At 54.2% G+C, this 23,696-nt stretch overlaps 1 protein-coding gene across 1 annotated transcript; it reads right to left on the reverse strand.

The window, feature by feature from the left end:
* LOC129514775 (rho GTPase-activating protein 27-like) lies at positions 1-23,696 on the reverse strand. The gene is made up of 11 exons (XM_055333485.1): positions 23,599-23,696; positions 21,589-22,653; positions 8,310-8,691; positions 8,169-8,209; positions 7,901-8,083; positions 7,596-7,676; positions 7,440-7,523; positions 7,023-7,090; positions 6,617-6,707; positions 6,010-6,114; positions 1-4,217 (listed from the first exon to the last, which is right to left on the reverse strand). Exons 2-11 carry the CDS (start codon positions 22,246-22,248, stop codon positions 4,086-4,088), a joined length of 1,827 nt encoding a protein of 608 aa, XP_055189460.1. The 5' UTR covers positions 22,249-22,653; positions 23,599-23,696; the 3' UTR covers positions 1-4,085.

Raw genomic sequence — 23,696 nt, forward strand, 5'->3', positions numbered from 1 at the left:
GGGAACCTGGGGAAAGCGGGACTGGAATTCTCAGGACTCAAAGCCAAAGTTGTGCCCACCTTGGGGATCTGTCCACAGTGTTTCTGGCATCATGGATTCTGCAGTTCCGTCTCCAGGAACCCAGTTTCAATCACCAGAAGATGACCAACAATCCAGGGATGAAGGGGGTGAGACTACAAATAATGGGAAGGTGTTTTGAGTCTGTCACCATATCTGCGAGTTCTTCCCTTGTGGCCTATGGGATGTGGGTCTTGTTAGCGAGGCATTTGTTGCTTTATACTGTCTTCTTCTCCTTATATTTGTTGTAATTTATATTTTTTAACCTGTATAGAATCTTTTTTGTTTTTAGGTATGCTTGAGGTAGGGGATCTAACATGTTCCCCCTACAGAAAGATCCAGTTACTTTAAAATCTTTTATTGAATGGTTCATTCTTTCTTATCAGATCTAAAATACTATTCTTTTTTTGTAAGACTTTATTTATTCATGAGACATATACACAGAGAGACAGAGACATAGGCAGAGAGAAAAGCAGGCTCGTCTCAGGGAGCCCAATGTGGGACTTGATCCCCAGACCCGGCTTCACCCTGTGAGTCGAAGGCAGATGCTCTACCACTCAGCCACCCAGGCATCTCTAAAATACTTTTCTTATCTGGACTCTTATCAGTCCAGTTTCCTTTCCCATATCACACTATATACTTAATTCCAATTGCTTTATAATAACCTATTTTGTTTTTTTTAATAACCTATTTTGATTTCTGGTAGAGTTAAGCTCCTGCTCTTTGACATCTTTTTTCATACATTTCATAGCTAGACCTGCATATCCCTTTACCATATGTCAGTTGGCCAGTTTTTATTTAAAAAAAAAAAACTATCTTGGAATTTCAATAGGATTGCATTGAGTTTGAGGAGAATTGACATCTTTGCAATATTCTAGGAACATGGTATCATCATATATTCATTTCTTAATGTTCTTCAGAAGAGTTTTAATGTTTTCATCTCAAGGGTCTTCCCCATTCTTTGCTGTAAGTTTATTCCTAGGTACTTTATGCCTTTTATTGATATTTTTAAATCTTTTCTTAAAAGATTTTATTTATTTATTCATGAGACACACAGAGAGAGAGGCAGAGACACAGGCAGAGGGAGAAGCAGGCTCCATGCAGGGAGCCCGATGTGGGAGTCGATCCCGGGATCCAGGTCACACCCTGGGCTGAAGGCAGGTGCTAAACCATTGAGCCACCGAGGTGTCCTTCCATTTTTGATATTATAAATCGAACCATTCTTCCGTTTGTTAATTAGTTATTTTTGGAACATAAAGAAAGCTACTGCATTTTGTATGTTGAGCTCTTGATTATGTGTCTAGCCATCTTACTGAATTCTCATAGCACTTCCAGTAAAATTTATTTTTTTATTTTTTAAAGATTTTATTTATTTCTGAGAGATACAGAGAGAAGCAGAGACACAGGCAGAGGGAGAAGCAGGGTCCATTCAGGGACCCTGATGTGGGACTTGATCCCAAGACCCTGGGATCATGCCCTGAGCCAGAGGCAGGTGCTCAACTGCTGAGATACCCAGGCATCCCACTACCGTAAAATTTAAGTTGACTCTCTTGGGCCTTTTAGGTTGTCCATAATTTCATATGCAAATATGTTTTGTTGCTTCCTTTCCAATACTTAATTTTTCCTATTGCATTGAGATGCCTGGAATCCTTAAAAGAAGTTTCTTCCTATTTCATTGATTAGGACCTCTTCAACGTGATGAATAGTAACAGGAATAATAGGCATTCTACTCTTGTCCTTGACTTTATTTTTTTGGTCTTTTTAATTTTTTTTGTCCTTGACTTTAAAAAATGTTGCTATTTAGGTTTCTGGTAGATACTTTTATTTCCTTACTTCTAAGAATTTTTATTAGGAATTACCTGTTAGATGTCATCTAAAACAGTCAATAAGGGATCCCTGGGTGGCGCAGCGGTTTGGTGCCTGCCTTTGGCCCAGGGTGCGATCCTGGAGACACGGGATCAAATCCCACGTCGGGCTTCCGGTGCATGGAGCCTTTCACTCCCCTTGTTTTACACACCAGGAAACTACCAAAGGCAGAAAGAATATTGATTTGGTCTAATGCTTTGCCTGGATCCAGCCAAATTAGCTTCCCAGACAAATCTGAGTTAGAATGGAACTGACACAGAGCATCTACTGTCACTACTCCTTTAAGGAAAAAGGGTGGAGAGGGGTGGGGTGCACCTGTTCCGGCTGGTAGTGACCATCAGGCCTGGCTACAGAGTCTTGGGCTAAGAGAGCTAGCCTTCAAGGCCGATGGAAGGCAGAAAAATACGACTCCTTCCTGTAAAGTGGCAGGAAAACTTCCCTCCTCCTCCTAGTTTTTGATCCACCACTCTCCATTCCCTTTGTCCAGACTCCACAGACTGTTAACTGGGAGAGGCCTTAGGTAATAGTTTGTCTCTTCCTTTTATAATAAGGAAACGGAGAAGAAAGGGAAGGTAAATTGCCCCATGGGCATACTGCTACTGAGTGTCAGAAGATGGTTCCTTTCCAGAGGGGCACTTCTCCTCTGATTATACTGTTCTTGGGCTGCGAGCTACATTTTATGTCACAACTCAGTACATACATACTGCCAAGACATAAGCAGGTTTTTAAAAATATTTTTTAATTTATTCATGAGAGACGCAGAGAGAGAAGCAGAGAGATAGAGGGATAAGCAGGCTCCTCTCATGGAGCCTAATGTGGAGTCGATCCCCAGACCAGGACCATGCACGCCCTGAGCCAAAGGCATTACCCAACTGCTGAGCCACCTGGGCGTCCCAATATAAGCAGTTTCTAAGACAATGTAAGAGGGTTCCCTTTTCTCCACATCCTCTCCAACATTTGTGGTTTCCTGCCTTGTTAATTTTCCCCATTCGCACTGGTGTGAGGTGGTATCTCATTGTGGTTTTGATTTGTATTTCCCTGATGGCAAGTGATGCGGAGCATTTTCTCATGTGCGTGTTGGCCATGTCTATGTCTTCCTCTGAGAGATTTCTCTTCATGTCTTTTGCCCATTTCATGATTGGATTGTTTGTTTCTTTGGTGTTGAGTTTAATAAGTTCTTTATAGATTTTGGAAACTAGCCCTTTATCTGATAGGTCATTTGCAAATATCTTCTCTCATTCTGTAGGTTGTCTTTTAGTTTTGTTGACTGTATCCTTTGCTGTGCAAAAGCTTCTTATCTTGATGAAGTCCCAATAGTTCATTTTTGTTTTTGTTTCTTTTGCCTTTGTGGATGTATCTTGCAAGAAGTTACTGTGGCTGAGTTCAAAAAGGGTGTTTCCTGTGTTCTCCTCTAGGATTTTGATGGAACCTTGTCTCCTATTTAGATCTTTCATCCATTTTGAGTTTATCTTTGTGTATGGTGCAAGAGAGTGGTCTAGTTTCATTCTTCTGCATGTGGATGTCCAATTTTCCCAGCACCTTTTATTGGAGAGACTGTCTTTCTTTCAATGGATAGTCTTTCCTCTAAGACAAACTTACTATACACTCTGATTTTTTCTTAATTGTTGTATTCAAAAATAATATTTTGTGTTTTACTGCTGGCTGTGACCTTTTCACCCACTCATTAGCCACAGCCTGCAGTGAGAAAGTCAGTGAGTTAGGTAACTTTGTTGGTTGGACTCGTGCATTTATTTGGTGTGAATAACTTGTAGGATAAAGCAGCTAGGAAAATAGTAACACCCCTCTCTCTTCCTCCCCAGCAAATGATGCCTATGAGACAAAGCCCAAAGGGGACCAAAGTAAACTGCTTCTGGAGAGAGTAAGGTGCTTCTGTGTTATACTTGCACAGTTTGTTCACTTCACGAGGGCACTCGGCCAAGGGCCCAGGTGAGCAGGATGAAAATCTTGCTTATACTCAATGCCAAGCCACATACAAAGGCCTCCCCAGAGAAACTGTGGGGCCATGATGGACAGACATGGGAAAATTCTGGAAGTCTAGCATGCATGGGATTATTTTCAGGATCCCGGGTCTGTAGTGATTTTGCTTCCTGTGATTATGGACTGAGATGTGCTAATAGGACCAGAGATACACATTGTGAGAATCATGGGTAATGGCGTGAATCACTAATTGTCTGCATATGTGTTTCCTCCAAGGCTCTTCTTTCATTCTCTGCTGCATAAGAGATGCTCAATTGAACATGAGATTCAGGCAAATCTGAGGAAGATAAAGTCCTCTGGTGGAGAGAGCAGGGGAAATGCAGAATTAACAATGTCCTTTCTGTTTTCTAGGAGGGCTTTTTCTGGAGAAGGCGGCCACTTTGGCTTCGGGACATGTACAGACCTCTCAATGCCACACGGAAGAAAAACATGGCACAGAAGCTACACGACAGGGATTCTTCTGATGAGGATGAGGTTTTCAACAAGGGACCAGGGTACCTGATTGGGGACAATTTATACTTCTTTTCTAAAATGAGTTAATTATGAAAAGTTTAATTGTTCCTTTACAGAGTTAAAGGCATTCTTCTTCTTATCTGCAGAGAGAAAGGTGATGCCCCAGCAGAGAAGCCTCAGGCTGCACATTCAGCTGCTGAAGACCTGGGTGAGGAGAGCGACTGTGAACTCCACACTGTCATTGTCCTCAAGTGACCTTGTCCTGCCTCAGGATGTCTATAAAGTTTATCTTCTTTTTATTTTCATTAAAAATTTTATTTTTTTATTAGTATTCAATTTGCCAACATATAGAATAACACCCAGTGCTCATCCCATCAAGTGCCCCATCAGTGCCCGTCACCCCCCTCCCGCCCCCTCCCCTTCCACCACCCCTGGTTCGTTTCCCAGAGTTAGGAGTCTTCCATGTTCTGTCTTCCTTTCTGATATTTCCCACCCATTTCTTCTCCCTTCCCTTATATTCCCTTTCACTATTATTTATATTTCCCAAATGAATGAGAACATATAATGTTTGTCCTTCTCCGATTGACTCATTTCACTCAGCATAATACCCTCCAGTTCCATCCACCTTGAAGCAAATGGTGGGTATTTGTAATTTCTAATGGCTGAGAAATATTCCATTGTATACATAAACCACATCTTCTTTATCCATTCATCTTTCGATGGACACCGAGGCTCCTTCCACACTTTGGCTATTGTGGACATTGCTGCTAGAAACATTGGGGTGCAGGTGTCCTGGCGTTTCATTGCATATGTATCTTTGGGGTAAATCCCCAGCAGTGCAATTGCTGGGTTGTAGGGCAGATCGATTTTTAACTATTTGAGGATCCTCCACACAGTCCCTCCTCCAGCCCCATAATAAGAGCCATGTAACTGATCCCCCTTCTCTTTTCACTTTGGGTACCAGGAAAGCTGAACAATTTTTTTTCAGCAACAATCCAGCACCTGTACATCATCTGCCCCCAATCCCTGTCCACGCTGCTTGCTGGAACTTGTGCCTCGTCCTGGCTTCTCATTTTACCAGCTTACCTTATGTTTTTTTGTTGTTGTTGTTGTTGTGAGCTTCCCCCAAACTTCTGGGGACTGAGGTGATGGTAGTTTAAAACCAAGACAACACGTGGAGAGTGGAGGGTGGGGCACCAGGAGGGTCCTGGTTGGGATTCCACCTGGCCCCTGTATTCCTGCTAAGGGAGCCTGGGAAACTAGGGACCTAGCTTCTTCACTGAGAACCCAGTCCAGTTGGAAGCTGGGTTCTGAAAGGCCAGAGCAGGTATCCAACCTGTCAAGGTGCGTAGCAGGGGTACAGGGTCTCCTGTCTAGGATGAGGGCTGCCCTGCCAGACACTACTCCTCACTACCCTCCAGGGCCAAGAACTAGTAAACTGGGTTCCTGGAGAGGGAACTGCAAAATCCATGATGCCAGAAACACTGTGGACAGATCCCCAAGGTGGACACAACTTTGGCTTTGAGCCCTGAGAATTCCCGTAGCACTTTCCCCAGGTTCCCCTTTTTGGGGCTCGCCTAGTGAGGATCTCAAGCTACCAGTAAGCCCCATCTCCTCCCAACCCCCACCACTCACCTCCAGCACATTCTTCCTGCTAGATTTCTCGTTGGGGGCCCAGGAGAGAGAGGCCCCCCTCAACTCCACTGTGTACTCAGGGGTACAGAGCTTGTGAGGCTGCCTCTGTGAGAGAAGCATTGGGGGAGCACAGTTACAGGGAGCCCTCAGTTCAGACAGGCCTGCCACAGCCCCTGCCTCCAATCCACCAGGCTCCCTTGGCTCAAGGGCCAGAATGGGGAAGGGGCATCCAAGGGTTCCTGGAACTCAGCGGTCCTGGGCTCGCAGGTCCTTTGCTGTCTGCCCACCCAGGAGAGGAAAACGGAAAGGCACAGCCCTCATCCCCAGGAGCAGGTGGGCCCAGTCCCCAGTCTGCCTGCCTCCCAGGCTGGAGGGACCACCCTCAAGGAACGCTCCCCATGCCCAGGGTGGCTGGAAGTGATTGTCATGGGCTGAATCTGCTGTCATCACCCCCTGCCAAGGCCCGACTCCCTTGGCACTCATGATCCACTATCGCAGACCTAGCCTCTGACAAGCCAGGCCAAGTAAAGAGCTGCACCAGTCAGGAGCAGATGGGGGTGGGGGTGGGGGGCAGGCGGTGTCCCTATCCTGGGAGCCTGGGCCTTACCAGCCTACCTGCAGCTGAGTCCTTCAAGTCCTTGAAGAATGTCAGGACGCCACCCTCCAGCACCGTCCAGGAGGCACTCCAGTGCTTCTTCCTAGGTGGAGGTGGGGAAGGGGGGGTGGCCGGGCTTGCATTTGGCCCTGAGCTGAGGCCCCTTCCACCCCCAGGAGCAGGGCACAGAGCTTAAGAACACAGCTCAACTTGGGCCATCCAACGGTGAGGGCTGGACTCCCAATTCTAACACTTGGTAGCCAAGGGACCCTGGGCAAGTTACTATCTCCAGGTGCCTCAGTGTCCTCATGGGACTTTGTAGCAAGTTGCTATAAGGATTAACAAGAGCTGGGAGGCGCTCGGTAAATGTCATCGTTAAGGCCCACTCTGCCGTGGTCTGGGTGCAGCCACCTCTTACCGGAGCCGCTTCCCCTTGTCCACTGTCTTGGTGCCATGAAGCACACCGGCCTTGTCCAGAGTCTTGATCTTAGAAAGCCAAGGGGAAAGAGGAGGCAGTTAAGGGGCTGGGCCACAAGGGGGCAGAGGCTAGTCTCCTCCGCAGCCAGCAACTCCTTACAGGCTGGGCCTGAGTCACCACTGAACCCTCCTTGCTGCTGGTGCAGGTGGGGTGCCAGTTCTCAGTCCAGGAGGAGAGATTTTCTCCCAGTTCCCAACGTCACGCATCCCTGGGGGGTGGGGGATGACCCAGGCCCAGGCTAGTCACTGGGGCCTGTGGGGGAGACATGCCCAAGTCTGTCCCGGCCCCCACAACCTTCAGGAAGCCCCTCTGTCTTCTGTAGGCGTCCTGCCAGGGCCTACGAGCTCCTTCCCTTACCTTCTCCTCAGGGGGGCTGGCCTGGGCTGGGGTCTCACTGTCCTGGTTGGATTTGCAGATGCTTCGAGGGGCAGGGACAGGTACCTGAGGAGTGAGAGGATGTCATTTATAATCCCCTCCTCTCTCCCCAAGGCTCTCCCTATCCCAGCTGGTTACCTGGGGCAGCTCCCACTGAACTGAGGTGTCTTCTGGGTTGTAGAAGTAGGGCTGCCCATGTTGGTCCTCCAACCGCACCCACTGTGGGAAGAAGGACTCTCAGCCCACCTCATGGGAGGCAGGCAAAGTTTCCCTGTACCAGAGCCCAATTCAGCCCCAAGGAGTTTGGGGGGTCAGGTACAGGCTACCGGCCCAGGAGCTGCGGTTTATGGTGTTAAGGGGAACTACTAGTGAGGACCAGGTGGAAGAGTAGAGGGGGGTACGGGGCGGGGGTCTGTCCGGGCACATCTGCCCGCTGCCCATACCTGCTCTTGGGTGTAGTGGTTGGTGTAGAGTGTCTGGCCCTCGGGGCTCACGTGGCAAGACCAGCCGGGGGGCTCGGCCAACGGAGAGGTGGGCCGAGGGTCATTTAAAGAGCCCACGGGGGAATAGTCCTCCTCGGGGTAACTGGTCAGCGACTCGGGGTAGTCCGTTTCAGGGGTAGGGGGCTGCAAGGATCAGGAGAGGGAGTCAGAGGCTCTCTGACCCTGAGCCAGTAGGGACCCTGGGCCCCGCCCTTTCATACCAGGCCACGCCCCTCATTAGCTGTCCTGGGGACTGCGGGGTGCGGGATGCAGGGCCTGAGGCCTCAGTCACCCCGCCCCCCGGCCAGGCCCCGCCCCTTCACCCTCCAGTCCCGGGTCCAGTGGGCTCAGGCCTGGCTGCATGTCCTCCGCTCGTCCTCGGGCTCGTCCTCGGGCTCGTCCTCCAGCTCGTCCTCCGGCTCGTCCTCCCAGACGGCCTCGCCTGTCAGCGGGTTGTAGAAGAACACCCTGCGGCTCTCCTCATCCCAGTACTGGCCCCAGTCTGTCTCGAGGCTCTCGCGGCTTCCCACCGAGGCCGGAGAGGTGGCTGTGCTGGCGGCGCCCTCAGAGGCCTCGAAGGGCGACTCCCAGGTGGTCACGCCCGTGTCTGGGTTGTAATCGTAGGGGCGCCCGCTGCCCGCGTCCAGGTGCTTCTCCCATGCGGGGGGGCGGGGGACCGAGGCGGTGCCAGGTGAAGTGGGCAGGGGCTGCCTCTCTACGTTCCCGTACACGGGCTCCGGGGGGTCGTCCACCTGTGGGAGGAGGAAGGAGGCGTAACCGTCGGGGCAGCTCCGGGGTCACCCAGTCCCGACTCAGCCACTTCCCACCTGGGCGACCTTCGGCAAGTTGGAGTAGCCCCTGCTTCAGTTCCGCCGCTGCCCAATGTCTGCCCTGCCCGCTCCGGAAATTGTAGTGAAGAGAGAACGAGGAAATATTCGTGAAGGGGCATTGTCAAATATGAAATGTCGCAGATGCGTAGGGCACTTACATTATTTATTAGCAATAATAAAACATCGATATCTGGAGTTCTCCCAGCTGCGCACTCACTGTGCACTCCAGGGGGCCAATCAGAGGTTGGGCAGGAATAGAGAAATGGGCCCCATTCCTTTTCCTCCCCATTCAGGTCACAGAGGGGCAGGGCCCTGCTGCACTCTACAGACCCCACCCCTCCTTCCTTCCTGTCCCTGAAATCTCTGGGACTGGAATCAGTACCACCTCTGATCTGGGACGGAAACCTCCTGAATGTGGTTTTTGCAGACCTCAGGATCAACTGCAGAGAAGGGACAGAGGCAAGCCAGATGGGAGGAAGGAAGGAGGAGCTAGGAAAGATGAGCCCCTCGTGCCCTCCAAAGGAAAGCCAGGTGGGCTGGAGGGTCCGGCCACACACAACATACGTCTGGTCATGCTCAACACCCCACTGCTCCCTGCGGCCTGCGGGGCAAAGTCTTCACCTTTAACAGGGCACCTGAGGGGCCTGTCACCTCTCTGTCTTCTTTATGTCCTGCCATTCCTGGCCCCCTGCCTTGAACTTTATGCTCTAGGAGCCTGGGGCTGCTGGAGGTTCCACTCTCCCTGCTGTATATCTTTTATGGGCCTGGCTCCTTCAGAGTCTGCCTAGGCCCATCCCCACCCCTTTTTTCACCTGGCCCACTCCAATTCCTTCTTCAGGACTCAGGTGTCAGGTTCAAGACCTTTCCTGAGATTCCTCTGGCCTGCCCACCACCGCCTAGCACCCTCAGCTGGCCAGAGGGATAGATAAGGACACTCTTAAACCCCAGGCAGCAGAAGAGCCCCAGAATGTTAATACTGTTTCTAGGATGATCTAGTGCTACGAGGGAAATGCAGACTTCGACATGGGGAGCAAGTATATAGTTTCAAATCTGTGTTTTTAGAAACCCTCCAAAATGCTAACAGAGATAGTTATCTCCTCTGGGCAGTTTAGTTATATGGATGGGGTCTTTCTTTCTTTCTTTCTTTCTTTCTTTCTTTCTTTCTTTCTTTCTTTCTTTCTAACTTTTCTCAAAATTTTGTACAATCACCACCCCTCCCTGCCCCGCCTTTTTTAATCACAGAACTGCCTGTGATGCCTTCACTAAGCTGTAAACTTCCCAAGAGGGGAAGCCGGTCATGTCAAGGTGGCATCTCCCTGGGCCTTAGGAAGGCGCCTAAAAACACACTCGTTTGTCCCACAAAGATTCACCTGTCCGGTACACGCACTGTTCTAGGCACTGGGGAACGCTGCAGTGAACAAAGGGACCCACATCCCTACTGGGCAGCCTGGGTAAATGGTCAGGGAGCAGGGAGGGAGATGAGCAGGGTGAGAAGTGAAATGCACAGCACAGCACGTTGCCCGTGGTAGTTACTGCTAGCAGGAGACAAAGTGTCAGAAAAGCAGTGGTACAGTTTTAGATCATCAGGGGCAGGTCCCAGGCATGGAGGGAACAGGAGGAGCTGGATACACCAGATCCTCACTCCTCTCCCTCACCCCGCAAGCGCTTGTGTGGCTGAGACAGGAACCCCCCACCCCGCTTCTCCTTTCTCTCTGTCCACCGCAGCCATCCCATATTCCACCCACACCGGCCCATGGACCCTCCCCCAAACACAAAGCCACCTTCCTATCTCTGCACCTTTGCTCCAGTGGGTCCTTCAGCCGGGAACTCTCTGCTCTCATACCTGCCTACCCAAATCCTGCTCCTCTGCTGGTGCTCTGCTCCAAGCCTCCGGGAGAGGCCTTCTCCCTCAGGAGAGACGTCTGGCGCACTGACATGCCGTTCATCCCTCTGTTCGGGCCCGGCAGCAATCCGCCTTGAGTTGTCCACTCATCTGCCTACCTCCTCTGATCCCAAAGGCTGTTTTTTTTTTTTTTTTTTTTTGAGAGGGGGACCCAGGATGATGTACTTGACCCCAGTTGCCCTCTAGCTGCTGGCCCAATGCCCTGAAGCACACAGCCAATCCACCAAAAGTACTTACTGATTTAGGACAAAAGCCAATTCCAAGCCACATTTCAGCAGCAAACAACAAACAAACACACCTGACACCACAGGAGACTCAAGTTAGCTTTGGACCAGGATTTCCTGGGAGTGGGGGTTCAACACAGGAGTCTCTTTGGGAGACCAGGATGGAGGCAGTGGACAGAGGAAGGTGGGTGAGCAGACACATTTCCCACCTGCCCCAGCTGGACCTGCTGAGGCAGGTGCCCTCCCCTCCTTGGGACAGGGGCTAGGAGGTCATGTGGGGCATAGATGAGCTGAGGAAGGAGCCAGGCTCTATGGAGTGGGGATTTCCACCTGCAGGCTGCTGGTCTTGGCTGTGAGTCCATGGGGAGTCCCAGGCTGGCCAGGGTGATGGGGATCTCACACAAAGTAGCCCTAGGGGGTAGAGGTGAGAGCTAGGAGCTGGATGTTTAGGCTCTCAGCATGAGGGGGCTGTCAGAGGAAGAGGAGATGCAGAATCGCACTGTGGGGCTCCAGGCTGCAGACCAGAGGCCAAATGGGGGCAGGGCAGGGCCCCTGGGAGGGGCTGCCCCAGAGACACAGGCTGCTTCAGGAGGTAGGAAGGGGCTTTCACTGGACGTGAGCAGGCAAAGTCCAACCCCCTGTCAGTGATGCTACAGCCCTGTGGTGGGAGCTGGACCACACGCAGCGGCCCTGAGGCCCCTTCAAACTCTAGAACTTTCTCCCTGTAGAGCCCCTCCAGTGCTAGGAGAAAGCCAGGATCAGACTGGAAGTCAGGCAGGGCCAGTCCCTCTGTGCCCTCTGGCCTTCAAGGGGAAGCTCGTGCCGGTTAGAGCAGGGCCTGCCACCCTGCCCACGACTCCTGGAGGTCCAGGCAACACCCAGTGACAGCCCATCAGTGGGGCCCTGACTAGGCACCAACAGCTCTCGGGGCCCAGATCCCAATCACAACAGAGACACGGGGGACAACAGTAGGAAAGGGGAAGTGGTCTCCTACCTCAGCGGCAAGAGGGGCTCTGGCTCTCACCACATCCAGCTGCCTAGCCCCGCAGCCCTCCCCTTGCCCACAAGCAGGTGGCAGGCCTGCCTGTCCCCCTGCGCTGATCACCATCTCTCAGAGTCCCCCTGCAGCCCCTCCCAGGCAGGCGAAGGCCTTGGCAAAGGGAAGAGGAAAGCAGGGAGGAGTCCCCGAAGTCTGAGAGATGTCCTGCTCTGAAGCTCCGCTCAGCCAGCTCCTGAGAGGGCCAGAGAACAGACCTTGATCCAGAGGCCCTCGGCCGTCCCCACCAGAGGCTGAGCTTGCCCCCAAATGCCACGGACCCCTACCTGTCCCCGCAGGGCCTGACTCTGCCTCCTGGTCAGCCTGGCAATCATGTCCACCATCCTGTCCCCTCAGAGCTGCTGGGACGAAACCCTGGGAAGGCTTTAGGGGTGGAGCCAAGGGGCACAACCCCAGGGCTGGCACAAGGCAACAAGGAAACAAGGAAACAAGAAGTGGCTTTGAGATGGCTGGAGACTGAGCCTCCAGCCCATTCCCTGTTGGGGCTGCGGAAGTGCTGCCTGAGACAGAGGCTGCCTGCTGTGGGGTGGGGTGGGGTGAAGTGGGGGGGGTCTTAGGTCTTAGGTGTTTCTATGTGTCCAGGGAAGCGCCGGCCTTCCTACTCCATACTCTGATCACCGGCAAGGTCTGAATCCCAGGGCCAGATACAGCCAGGGAGCAGGATGGCACCAAACCGAGGTTGGGGGAGGGGAGGCCAGACAGCTGGGAGAGGGCAGAGGGGGCAGTTGGGTGCTGGGGCCCCAGGCTGGCGTAGACAGGACATAGAGTGGCCCTCAACAACCCCAGTGCCCAGGGCGATGGGGAAGAGGAAGCTTGTGTGCGGGGTGCCGGGGTGGGGGTCAACGTCTCAAAGAGGAAGGGGTCTGGGCAGCTGTGGCATCAGACGGAGTCAGTGTCTGGAGTTCTGCAGCCTCACAGAGGACAGGAGGGATTCTGACCACACCACAGTCCACTCGCCTGACTGCCTGAGCCTGTCCCCTCCCGGTTCGCTCTCCAAGATGCACGCAGGCACCCTCGCCTGCGTGTCTAATACATGCACAAGTATGCCTGCGCGCCCACACTCTAAGGACCCGGAGAAGGGGACAGGGACTAGCCTCTCCACAACCCCACAACCAAGAGCTTCCCCTGGGCCTGTTCTCTCTCCCTGCCCAGCTCCTGCTTCAGGCTCTGACCCCACCTTCCACCGGGATCCCAGACCCATTGTCTCCTGCTCTTCCGTTCCAGTAACCCTCTGTCCCCAGCCCTGGTCTTACTTCCTCCCCTGCCCTTGCCCCCCAGACCACTCCTTCCCTGTACCCACTGTGGGCCCAGGGCAGGGACACCCAAGGAGAGCCAGACGTGGTATAGATTTGGAGTGTGGGACCTTTGGGCAGACCGCATCCAGAACAAGCCAGGCATTCATGCCCTACTCTGCCCTCCAAGCTTCTCTATTGCTCCCCTCCCATCCCAGGTGGGACTCAGAAGCCTGGAACACTGGGGCAGAGAGGCCTGGGGTCCTCCCACTTGTCACACACATGACACATCCCACTGCCCCCGCCCTGAGGGACATGGGCCACACGCAAAATAGGTCACCAGGAGAGATGGAGCCAGGCCCAGGAGATGGGAACAGCTGGGAACTCTGAGCTGGCAGCAGGGAGGAGCTGGGGAAGGAGAGAGAGGACATGGGTGTGGGGACCTGAGCCCTCAGCACTGCCCTGCTGGAGAACTAGGGAGCAGGGTCTTCCTGTGGCAGGAACCAAGAGTGACAGTACAGGAGACTGGGACCACCGAAAAGGCAGCCCATGTGCTGCTCCTCCCCTGTAAGAAGCTGGGCCCCCCAGGACAGCGGTCCTCCCAGGGGGCTCTGGCCCCCCACCACAGGGACTGAGCCAAACCCACACAGCTCTGGCCTGCTCTTCTTGGTCAAGGAGCTTGGTTCCTCAGGCTTCCAGTCTAGGCTTCCCCTCAGCAAGAGGAGGTGTGACCACAGCAGCTCCCCAGTGGTGTTCTCCTCCCTCAACTGCATCTTCACGCCTGGCCTGGCCTCTAGAGGCACAAAGTGGAGGAGGGGACAGAACAAGCCAGCTGCTCTGTCCTCACCCTTTCTCCCCAAAACCCTCACAGGAGGCTTGGGCAACCACAAAAATCCTATCAGCTCTCTGAAGCCAGAGGCAAAAGAAATGCCTGCAAACCAGTGACTGGAGCCCAGAGACTGGCTCAGGGGGGCTGCCGCGGGGTCGGGACCTCCTTTGCTGACTTCAGTGCCTCCAGAGCTGAGCGGAGGGAGAGTGGAGGATGGGTTGTGATCTTTGCCTCAGGGAGCCTTGCAGGGTGCGCAGAGCTGGCGTCCTTCCCTTCCCTGAGCACGCCATCTCCAGGACGGAGTCGGGCCTCATGGTACCCACCCCTAGCCCTGAGCCACAAGTCCACTGATGTGCAGTGGGGGAACTGGGGGTCCCCTCAGCACGGAGCTGGAGCTGTCCCCAGAGAGTCTGGTGTAACACGTTTGGGCTGGGGCTCAGACCCCTCGTTTTGTACTGAAGCCCAGGTGAGGCTCAGTGTCACCTTGCTGCTCGGCCTGTAGCCTGCGAAGACGAACACAGTAGCCCGAGGTGAGGTTCCTCTGTGGGGTTTAGAGCAGAGGCATCATCATTTGATTAAAAGTGGCGGGGGGGAAGAATGAAGCAGGATTCAGAAAAATGGCTTCTTGTGTAGCTGGTGCCCTAGCTTCTCCCTGGGCAGCCCCTTGAATCTCTGCGCCTCTGTTTCTTTATCCATAGAATGGTGCTGTCATTCTCTCCCCGCTCCCAGGGCTGGCTTCTGTGGAGGCGTCAAGCCGCCCCTGAGCCCCTACACCCTACACTCTACACTCAGGGACGTGGGAAAGAAAGCGGGGTGACACTTCCGTTTTTTTGGTTCTGGGTTTCGATTGAGTGCCCTCGGCTCTGGACTCTGCCCTCAGCCTCGTGGTGACCTCATGGGACTGTGTGCTTGGCCTGCTCCTCAGGGTAGGTGGGGTGGGGGGTGGAGCCCCTTTGCCACTCACATGCTCTGTGCTCTGGATAAGGCTGGCTGACGCCCAGGAGGAATCAGAAACCGTCTGTCAAGGAAACTGCTGGCTGGCAAAGGCTGTCATCGTGAGCCAACCGAGGGAGAGAGATGTGACAGGGGCCTGTCCCTCCAAATGTGTCTGCACCTGTACCCACCGCACCTCCTCACTTCCCCAGTGGAGGGACCAGGTTCCCCCGTCCAAGAGGGCCTCCCCAATATGGGCCCCTGAGGATCCCACTGCCTCTTGCTCAGAAGCTGCCTCTCCACAAACCTCTAACTAACCCTCCCACTTGATGGCTGTTGGCCCTTTGGCATGGAAACAAATTCCAGGTCTCTCCATCCTAAAAGGAAAATGTGTGCTCCTGGACCCAGCTCATCCTGCCTCCTTTCCGGAGCCCACCTGTTGAAGGTGTGTGTGTGTGTGTCTGCCGTCCTGCGTCTGACGTCCAGCTCACTGCCCGGGGGGGTCCTACAACTCCTTTGATGACAGCTGTGGTCCTTGGAGGGTCTGACTCTCCTCCGGGACTTAGTCCTTACAGGCCTCTCCCTCCTCACCCTCTGGTGCCTCCTGGGCTGTGAGCCATGATCCTCTTCCTCCGCTTAACTCCTTGATACTGGGTCTCCCATTTGCTTCTCACTCTCCTGTCCCGGGGAAGCCCAGCCGGATCTGTTAGCTTAACTACCTGCAAGACCATCTCCAGGAGCAAAAACCTGAGTGGAGTCCTGGGGGTCCTTGGTACACCCTACAAGCTGCATATCCCAAAAACCAAGTTCACCTTCCTCCCCTCCTCCTTCCCATCTTGGCATCATCTTGTTTTTGTTTTTTTCTTTTTTTTTTATTTAAGATTTTATTTATTCTCGAGAGACAGAGAGAGAGGCAGAGACAGAGACAGAGGGAGAAGCAGGCTCCCTGCAGGGAGCCCAATGTGGGACTTGATCCCAGGACTCTGGGATCATGACTGGAGCAAAACGCAGCCACTCAACCACTGAACCATCCAGGTGCCCCATCTCGGTTGTTCAAGTAGAGACCTAGAGTCCCCTAGCCTGGGGACCAGCCGAAGCCTTTCGGACCTATCAGTCCCCAGGTAACACAGGGGCTAGGGGAACATGGGAACGCCACCACAAGGAAGCAGAAATTCAAATCTAGAATAGATGTCCTATGGGGCAACCACTCTGGTCCCTGTCCAGGCAGGAGAAGAGGGAGGGAAACAGCAAGAGAGATTTAAGAGACAAATGAGATGCATGGTCCTTGAGCTGATTCTGGTTCAAACAAACTGACTATGCCAGATCTGTTTTAGGACAATGAGGGACATTTGACTATGGCCTGGATCTTAGCTGATATGAAGGAACTAATGTTAATTTTGTTAGATATAATAATGGGTATAGTATTGTGATTATCGAGAAAAACATTTTTAAGACATACAGGCTGGGGCACCTGGGAAGCTCAGTTGGTTAAGCGTCTGCCTTTGGCGCAGGTCATGATCCTGGAATCCCTGGGCGCATAGGGCTCCCTGCTCAGTGGGGAGCTTACTTCTCCTTCTGCCTCTTACCCCTTGCTCATGTTCTCTCTCTGACTCACTCAACCTCTCTTAAATAAATAAATAAATAAATAAATAAATAAATAAATAAATAAATAAAATCTTGTTAAAATAAGACATACAGGCTGAGTTTCTTAGGGATGAGATAGGATAAAGTCTGGAATTTATTATTTATCAGCAAAAAAAAAAAGACAGAACTTGACAAGCAAGAATTGTTAAATCTAAGTAATAGGTATAATTATATTCATTTTAATATTCTATTCACTTCTTTGTATTTTTGAAAATCTTCATAATAGGGACACCTGGGTGGTTCAGTGGTTGAGTACCTGCTTTTGGCTCAGGTCATGATCTGGGGTCCTGGGATCGAGTCCCACATCAGGCTCCCTATAGGGAGCTTGCTTCTCCCTCTGCCTCTCTCTGTGTGTCTCTCATGAATAAATTATAAAATATTTAAAAAGATTTTCATAATAAAAAGGGGAAAAAACCTCCTTTAAACTTGTTTACTCTTCTGCATTCTCAGTGTTACTACTCCAAGGTGTTCACTGTTTCTTATCCAGAAAGACAGGCCCTTCCAGCTCTCCCCTACCCCTAGTAGTAACTTCTCTCCTTTATGATGCGGCTCTGGTGCTAGGAATTCTGGAAACATGGCAGCTTAAACAGGTCCTGCTTCTCTTCTTCTCCTGGACGCTACCCTCTAGGAAGGGGCTGTGCCAGCTGCTGGGCAGGGCTGGTTGGGATGAGTAGAGGGCCTGAGATAGAACCTGGAACCCAGGAGACCCTGGGGCAGACCAGGCCACCATAGGACCCTAGGGGGAAAGCAGGGTGACCCCTAGGAGCTGACAGGCAGTCAAACAGGTGGGCTCGGCTCTCTGCCCAACAGGCTGGGGATGCCGAGGAGGCAGCAGGCAGGGCGAATTCTTGATGGTGTCTTAGAAGAGGCCTGCCCAGCCTGGCAGGCCCACTGGCAGAGACCCCCATTCCTCTGCTCTAGGGCCCCGCCTAGTGGGGATACTTCAACAGCTCATCCCAGCCCCAGTGAGCAGACACATAAACCCCACTCCTCTGACAGGACAGTGGCTGGAGAGAGGTGGAGCAAAGAGAACAACCAAATCTACCCGGGCTGCAAGACCCTAATACAGCAGGGTCAGGACGTGCTAAAGTCCAATCACCAATCCGGGTGGGAAGAGGAGTTTGTCAGTAAAAGGTGGCAGGATAGCTGGATGGCCATCCAGAAAAATAATTAAAGGTGGTTGACATCTTACTCTGTCCACTCGGATATACCCCCAAATAGATCAAAGATTCAGACATAAAAAGCGAAACCATAAAAATACTTAAAGAGAAAAACATAAGCAAAATTCTATATTAAAAATAAAAAAGGCTGAAGGGCACCTGGGTGGCTCAGTGGTTGGGCGTCTGCCTTTGGCTCCTGGGACTGAGTCCTGTATCGGGCTCTCCCTGCAGGGAGCCTGCTTCTCCCTCTGCCTGTCTTTGCCTCTCTCTGTGTGTTTCTCATGAATAAATAAATAAAATATTAAAACCAAACCAAACAAACAAAAAAGCAGAGACTCAAACTCTAAAAGCCACACATTTGACCACATAAATGCATCTTAAGTAATTTGCGTGGCCAGAAAATAACATTAGCAAAGTCAGAAGAGAAACTTACGTTACAACTCCTGTAGGAGATAGAGGGCTGTTTTCCTTCGTATGGCAAAACCTCCTAATAACCAATAAGTAAAAGACCAATAAGTCAATGGAAAAATGAGCACTGGCTCTGACCAGGCTGTTAACAGAAAAAGGAAAACAAACGGTCCTTAAATCTATGAGAAGATGCTCACTCTCACTGAAAAGAGAAATGCAAATTCAAGCTATCTGAAGATCATATATTTTGCCATTGGATCAGCAGGAAACGACATCTTGTTGACACTTGGTTGGCAAGGCTGTGGGGGATCAGACACTCACATTTGTGTTGGTGGGAATGTAAATTGGTATAAGCCCCCAGGAAAGGGACAGCAATGTGGCAAAATTTAACAAATATCCATCGTTTATCCTTCCACCCAGCAATCCTACTTCTGGGATTTATCCTTGATTTATCTGCACGTGGGGTGAAAGATTATCTATTATAGGATTGCGCATAATAGCAAAAGATGGGAAACGATTCAAGGGCCCATCACCAGCGGACTGGTGAAGAATTTCTGATACATCCTTACAGTGAAAACACTCAGCCGGTGTCCTTACCTCATCCCTCTGGCCCCTGCCTTGAGCCCTCAGTAACCCCTTGACCAGCTCCTGATAAGGTGGCTGCTGACCTCGCAGTCACCGTTTCCCGATACATGTTTAATGGCCTTTATCTCACTTCTCCTTTCTTCTGGACGTTTCTCGGTGTCTGGACAGGCACTCTGCTGTTCTTCCTCCTTGTTGCCTATTCCTTCCTCTGGGGCTTCTCTTCCCTCCCTCTGTCTGTTACCCGGAAGTGGTGGGCCCTGACTGTCTCAGGCGTTCCCGGCCCCACGTCCACGCACTCTGCCCACCCACGGCTCCACCGCCACATGCTGCAGGCCTTCTCCTGGGCAGCAGGCCCGCTCTCCAGCAGCTCTCTGGACCTGGCGCCACCGAATAAACAGACCACTGTCTGCTGGGTGTGCGACTGGGAGACTGCGACTCATTCCGACTTCTCTCCCACCTTCCTCAGCCCGTCGGCCACTAGATTCCAGGGAATCGACTTCCCAAATGTCCGGTCATCACTGTGTGCCTGGGAGACCATGGAGGTCCGTCCTCTGCTATTCTCAAAGTCCCAGCCACGGGGTCTTTTCTGAACCCCACTCTCTTCTCTGCTGAGAATCTTCCAGCAGCTGCAGGATTAAGTCCACATTGCTGGTGAGAGTCCATGAGGTCCTGCCTGGCCAGGCACTGCGCAGTCCCCACAAGAGCCCCAGCAGCACAGGATGGGAGTGGAGCTGCAAGGCCTCAAGGGTGCCACATCTCACACCTGCACCCATGCCTAGGCACCACGGCACGCTGGGTGTCCTTCTATCCCACATGGCCTGTGCCGCGCTGGTCTGAGGCATCTGTCCTCTTGCCAGGCTCCTGACTCAGATGGTAGCTCTCCAGGGCTGGCGCTGTGCCACATCAGATGCTTGGCAGGCAGGTGGGAGGCCAGTTCATGCTTAGTCAATGAGTGAATGAAGGGGAAGGGTAGGTGCTGCCTCTCCTGCCTCCTCTAAGAAGGAAACAGGGAGGCTCACCTTTCAGGAAATTCCCTTCTCTAAATTCTGCCTTCGGGACGCCTGGGTGGCTCAGCGGTTGAGCACCTGCCTTCCGCCCAGGTCATGCTCCTGGAGTTCCGGGATCCAGTCCTGCATCGGGCTCCCTGCCCAGAGCCTGCTTCTCCCTCTGCCTGGGTCTCTCTCTCTCTCTCTCTCTCTCTCTCTCTCCCTGTGTGTCTCTCATGAATAAATAAATAAATAATCTTAAAGAAAAAAAAAAGAAGGCTGCCTTCAATCACTAAGAGCAGACTGGGGATCCTTCCCAGGAGACAACCAACTCCGCACCCCTGGAGTTTGTAGGGGACAGGGGGTCAGGGAGACCCACACACGACACTGGAATAAAGCAGGGTCACAGGGGAACAGGAACAGAGATACCAAGCCTCTTGCTGAGATCGCACGGGGAATTAGGGCCAGAAGGGGGAGCAGGCCGAGCGTCTCTACCAATACCCAGGTCTCTCCGCGGACGCCCCAGTTCCTCCCGGAGCGAGCACCACCCCGCCATCACGCGTGTCCCCCACCCCCTCACTCCCCGGTAACTGCTCCTGAAGAAGGAGAAAGAGAATATGGAAAGGCCCCGGAATGCGCCTCCGAGGGCCTGCCTGGGAACGGAGGGGCGCCGGGGTAAGGAGCGCTGGCATCCAGCCATCTGCCCCGGAGAAGCTGGCCACCTGGCCCCCAGGGACGCCGGGCGCAGCATCCATCCCCCAGTCCCCAACCCCCATTCCTTCCGGGCGGAATCTGGGTCCGCGTCCTCTCCCGCAGAATGCTGTTCCCCGCCATGGCCACAGGGGGGCGGGCTGCTCCTTGCAGAAATCAAAGCGAAGGCGGCGCAGAAGGGGATACTGAAGGCGACCCGGTCGGCCTCCGTGCAGCGCCTACTACGTGCCAAGCACTTCCATGCCTCACCTCGTTGAAGGCTCACAACACTAATCCTTTACACAGGAGGACACTGGGGCTGGGGGAATTAAGGGATTCCTCAGCAGCTGGCAGGTCACCCAGCAGGGTCAAATTCGAGTCTCTCTAGCTTCAAATCCTGAGCTCTTTGCACTGTAACCAGACCTGGTGGTGGGAAGACCCAGGAAGTCCCAGACCGGGACGGTGCCTCCTTCCGCGGGGCATCCCAGACTCAGTCCTGGCATGTGCCAGGCAACCACGCTGACATCAAGTACATCAAGGACAAAAAACAACAAAAAGTACCAACCCTCGCTGTAACTGGACCTCTTCCTGAAACAAAAAATTGGTGTGCGTGCGTGCGTGTGTGTGTTTAGAGGGGGAACTGAAATGACTGAAATGTTGAAGGAGCCAAAAAGGGAAGCAGATCCCTGACTCTCACATCCATTATCTCATCGGATCCCCAAGCGTCTATGAGCCAGGTGAGGCGGAGAGATCCTGCAGGCCCAGGATCCCGACGCCTCTCGGAATGGTGCGGCTGTTAGGCAGGTGAGGTGGCGCGCACCTGCCAGCACGGGGTGGGCGGCACACCGTACTCCGGGTCATCTGCATTTCTGCAGGAAAACTACGTGTCGTAAAGAAATAAAGACCGCCAACGGCTTCACCCGGGCTCAAGTCCAATTTTGCCACCAACTGAGTTACGGAAAACACTCGCGCTTCGGGGAGCTTTGGCATTTTCGGAATCGCAGACGTGATTGGGAGCCCGCACCCCTCTCGTTTCGTGGTTGAGGAACGTGAGGCTCCGCGTGAGGCAGCTTGTCCAGAGCCCGCGGACGCTAAGCGGAGCGGGGCGGGGCTCCTGGAGCCCGGGCGCAGCCCCCCGCCCGCCTCCTCGCTCCCGGGCGCCCCATACCTGCTGCGGGCGCTCCTCCCGCGCCGGGCCGCGCACGTCCAGGACGGCCTCGTAGACGTTCTCCGAGTCGCGGCGCGCCAGGGGGCGCGGGCACACCCAGGAGCCCGCCACGCTGCAGGCCTTGAAGCTGCCCGCGCTTCCCAGGAGGCCGGCAGGGGGCGCGGCGGCGGCGCGCGCCAGGTCGTCCAGGGACTGCGCGGGCCGCACGGGCGCCGCGGGCCGCGTGCACAGGCAGGTGGGCAGGCGGGGCCCCGGGCTGCCGTGCTGGGTCGAGGCGCCGCGCGGCGCGGGGCCGCACAGGGAGCTCACGCGGCCCCGGGGCTTGGCGGGCGTGCCGTCGGGGCCCGCGGGCGCCGGCGCGCTCACGAAGCGGTAGTCGTAGGCGAGCGGTTCGGGGGCTGCGGGGCCCGGGCGGAGCGCGGGCGGCGGCGAGGAGGCGGCGGGGTCCCCGAGCGCCGGCAGCTCGCGCACGTACTGCGCCGGCAGGTAGAAGGGGCGGCCGCCGGGCTCGCGCCGGACGTGCCACCAGTGCTCCGTGCTCCGGCGCAGCAGCCGGTAGCGCTCGTTGGGCTGGATGGCGACGCGCCGCCCGTCCTTGCCGGTGTACTCGAAGGGATGCTCCACCAGCACGTACACGTCCCCCTCGACGTCCGCCGCCATCGCGGCCGCGGGGTCTCCCTGTGGGCACGAGGAGGAGGGGCGCGGAGGTCAGGGCCACCCAGCCGGGAGGCGCGCCGCGCTAGGGGGACAAAAGACTTGGTTGAGTCCCGAAGCTGCATTCCTCCTGTGCCTTAGGGCCTTGGTATCTCCAAAACGGGGTACTCGGATAAAATAATCTCGAAGGTTCCCATGCCCACAGTCGCTGATGTGATTATGACAACCCTGATTCTGTGGCATTGCTGATAAGATTTGAGCCTCCATTCAATCCCCCGGTGCGCAGCTTGTGGGTAATACTGGTCCAACTTTGCAGCCAAGGAAGCCGTGACTCAAAGAGATGGGGTTGACTGGTGGCGATGAGTCGACACCACACTTGCCAAAAAGTTGCCTGAACCTCAGTTTCCCTGTCTGTGAAGTGGGAAAAAGAGCTCATTCCTTCCGCGCCCGCCCGCCCCGCTCCCGCCCCGCCCCGACGCCACCAGCCCTCAGGAAATCCGGGTCCACAGAGCCTCTTCCCTCCAGGATCCTGCGCCCCCGGCCCGGGCCCTGGGCCCTCGGGGTCAGAGTTGAGGCGCGGGGCTCTAGGAGCTGCCCCGGCGCCGCTCTACCCCGGGAGTGTCCCTGCTTCGCGTAGACCAAGGGCCTTGGCATGAGGGACCAGGACTGCCAAGGCCGGGGAACCGGTTCTCTTGGTTTCTCTTTTCTTCCCCAGCGGCTCTGCTCTGCGGCGAACGTGAACCCGGAGCCTGGCCCGCCCAGAGCGGCCCGCACCGCCCCCGAACCAGATCCCACCTCCAACCTCCCGAGAGAGGCTGGAGGGCCTGCCCACCTGCCCTGTGATCTCCACGTTGCCCCACGAGAGCGGCCCCTAGAGAATGCACTACCCAGGCGGTGTCCTCCCCAAAGCTGTCCTGGAGTGATGGACCCAACCCACCCCTCTGCATGCCAGCTTAGCTTGGCTCTGGGTGGGGCAGCCTTGGTCAGAGCCTAAGTGGAAAGTTGCCCAGGTCTCACCATCAACAAGATGAATGAGTGACTTCTTCCGCGGCTGCTCCCTCCAGATCTTTACACTGACCACATCTCCTGCCCAATTGGGTCTCCCCGGGGGCAGCAGGTAGGAGCCCCTGTGGCTTGCTGAGGCTGAGGAACCCAAGGAACAGGGTGTGGCCGGCAGGGGTCGGGGTAGGGGCTCCTAGTGCCCCTTCCCTACTTTCTTAAGCTCTCCTCGATGGGGAAAGGGGTGCACAGTGGGCCCTGGAGGCGCAGTCAGTAAACTGCCTGGAGCAAAGCCAAGAAACCCTGGGAGGATACCCCTTCTCGTCACCTTCCCCTGGACCCCTGGCACTCGCTCACCTTGGCAGGGCAGGTCTCTGAGGGCCCATGGGCTAGATAGACCTTCGCAGCCAGCAAGGGATGCAGGTTAGGCCCCCATCTCGTTGGGCGGGGCTTCT

The sequence above is a fragment of the Nyctereutes procyonoides genome, unplaced genomic scaffold (assembly GCF_905146905.1).
Source record: "Nyctereutes procyonoides isolate TBG_1078 unplaced genomic scaffold, NYPRO_anot_genome, whole genome shotgun sequence".
NCBI classification, from domain to species: domain Eukaryota; kingdom Metazoa; phylum Chordata; class Mammalia; order Carnivora; family Canidae; genus Nyctereutes; species Nyctereutes procyonoides.

What these genes read in the sequence shown, in the direction of transcription:
- LOC129514775 (XM_055333485.1), bottom strand. Translation starts at nt 22,248, where the DNA reads ATGGCGGCGGACGTCGAGGGGGACGTGTACGTGCTGGTGGAGCATCCC. An exon ending in CAGGACAGCTAATGAGGGGC is followed by an intron (nt 8,084 to 8,168) that starts GTGGCCTGGTAT and finishes TGATCCTTGCAG; the next exon opens with CCCCCTACCCCTGAAACGGA. An exon ending in CCAGCCCCCCTGAGGAGAAG is followed by an intron (nt 7,091 to 7,439) that starts GTAAGGGAAGGA and finishes TGGCTTTCTAAG; the next exon opens with ATCAAGACTCTGGACAAGGC.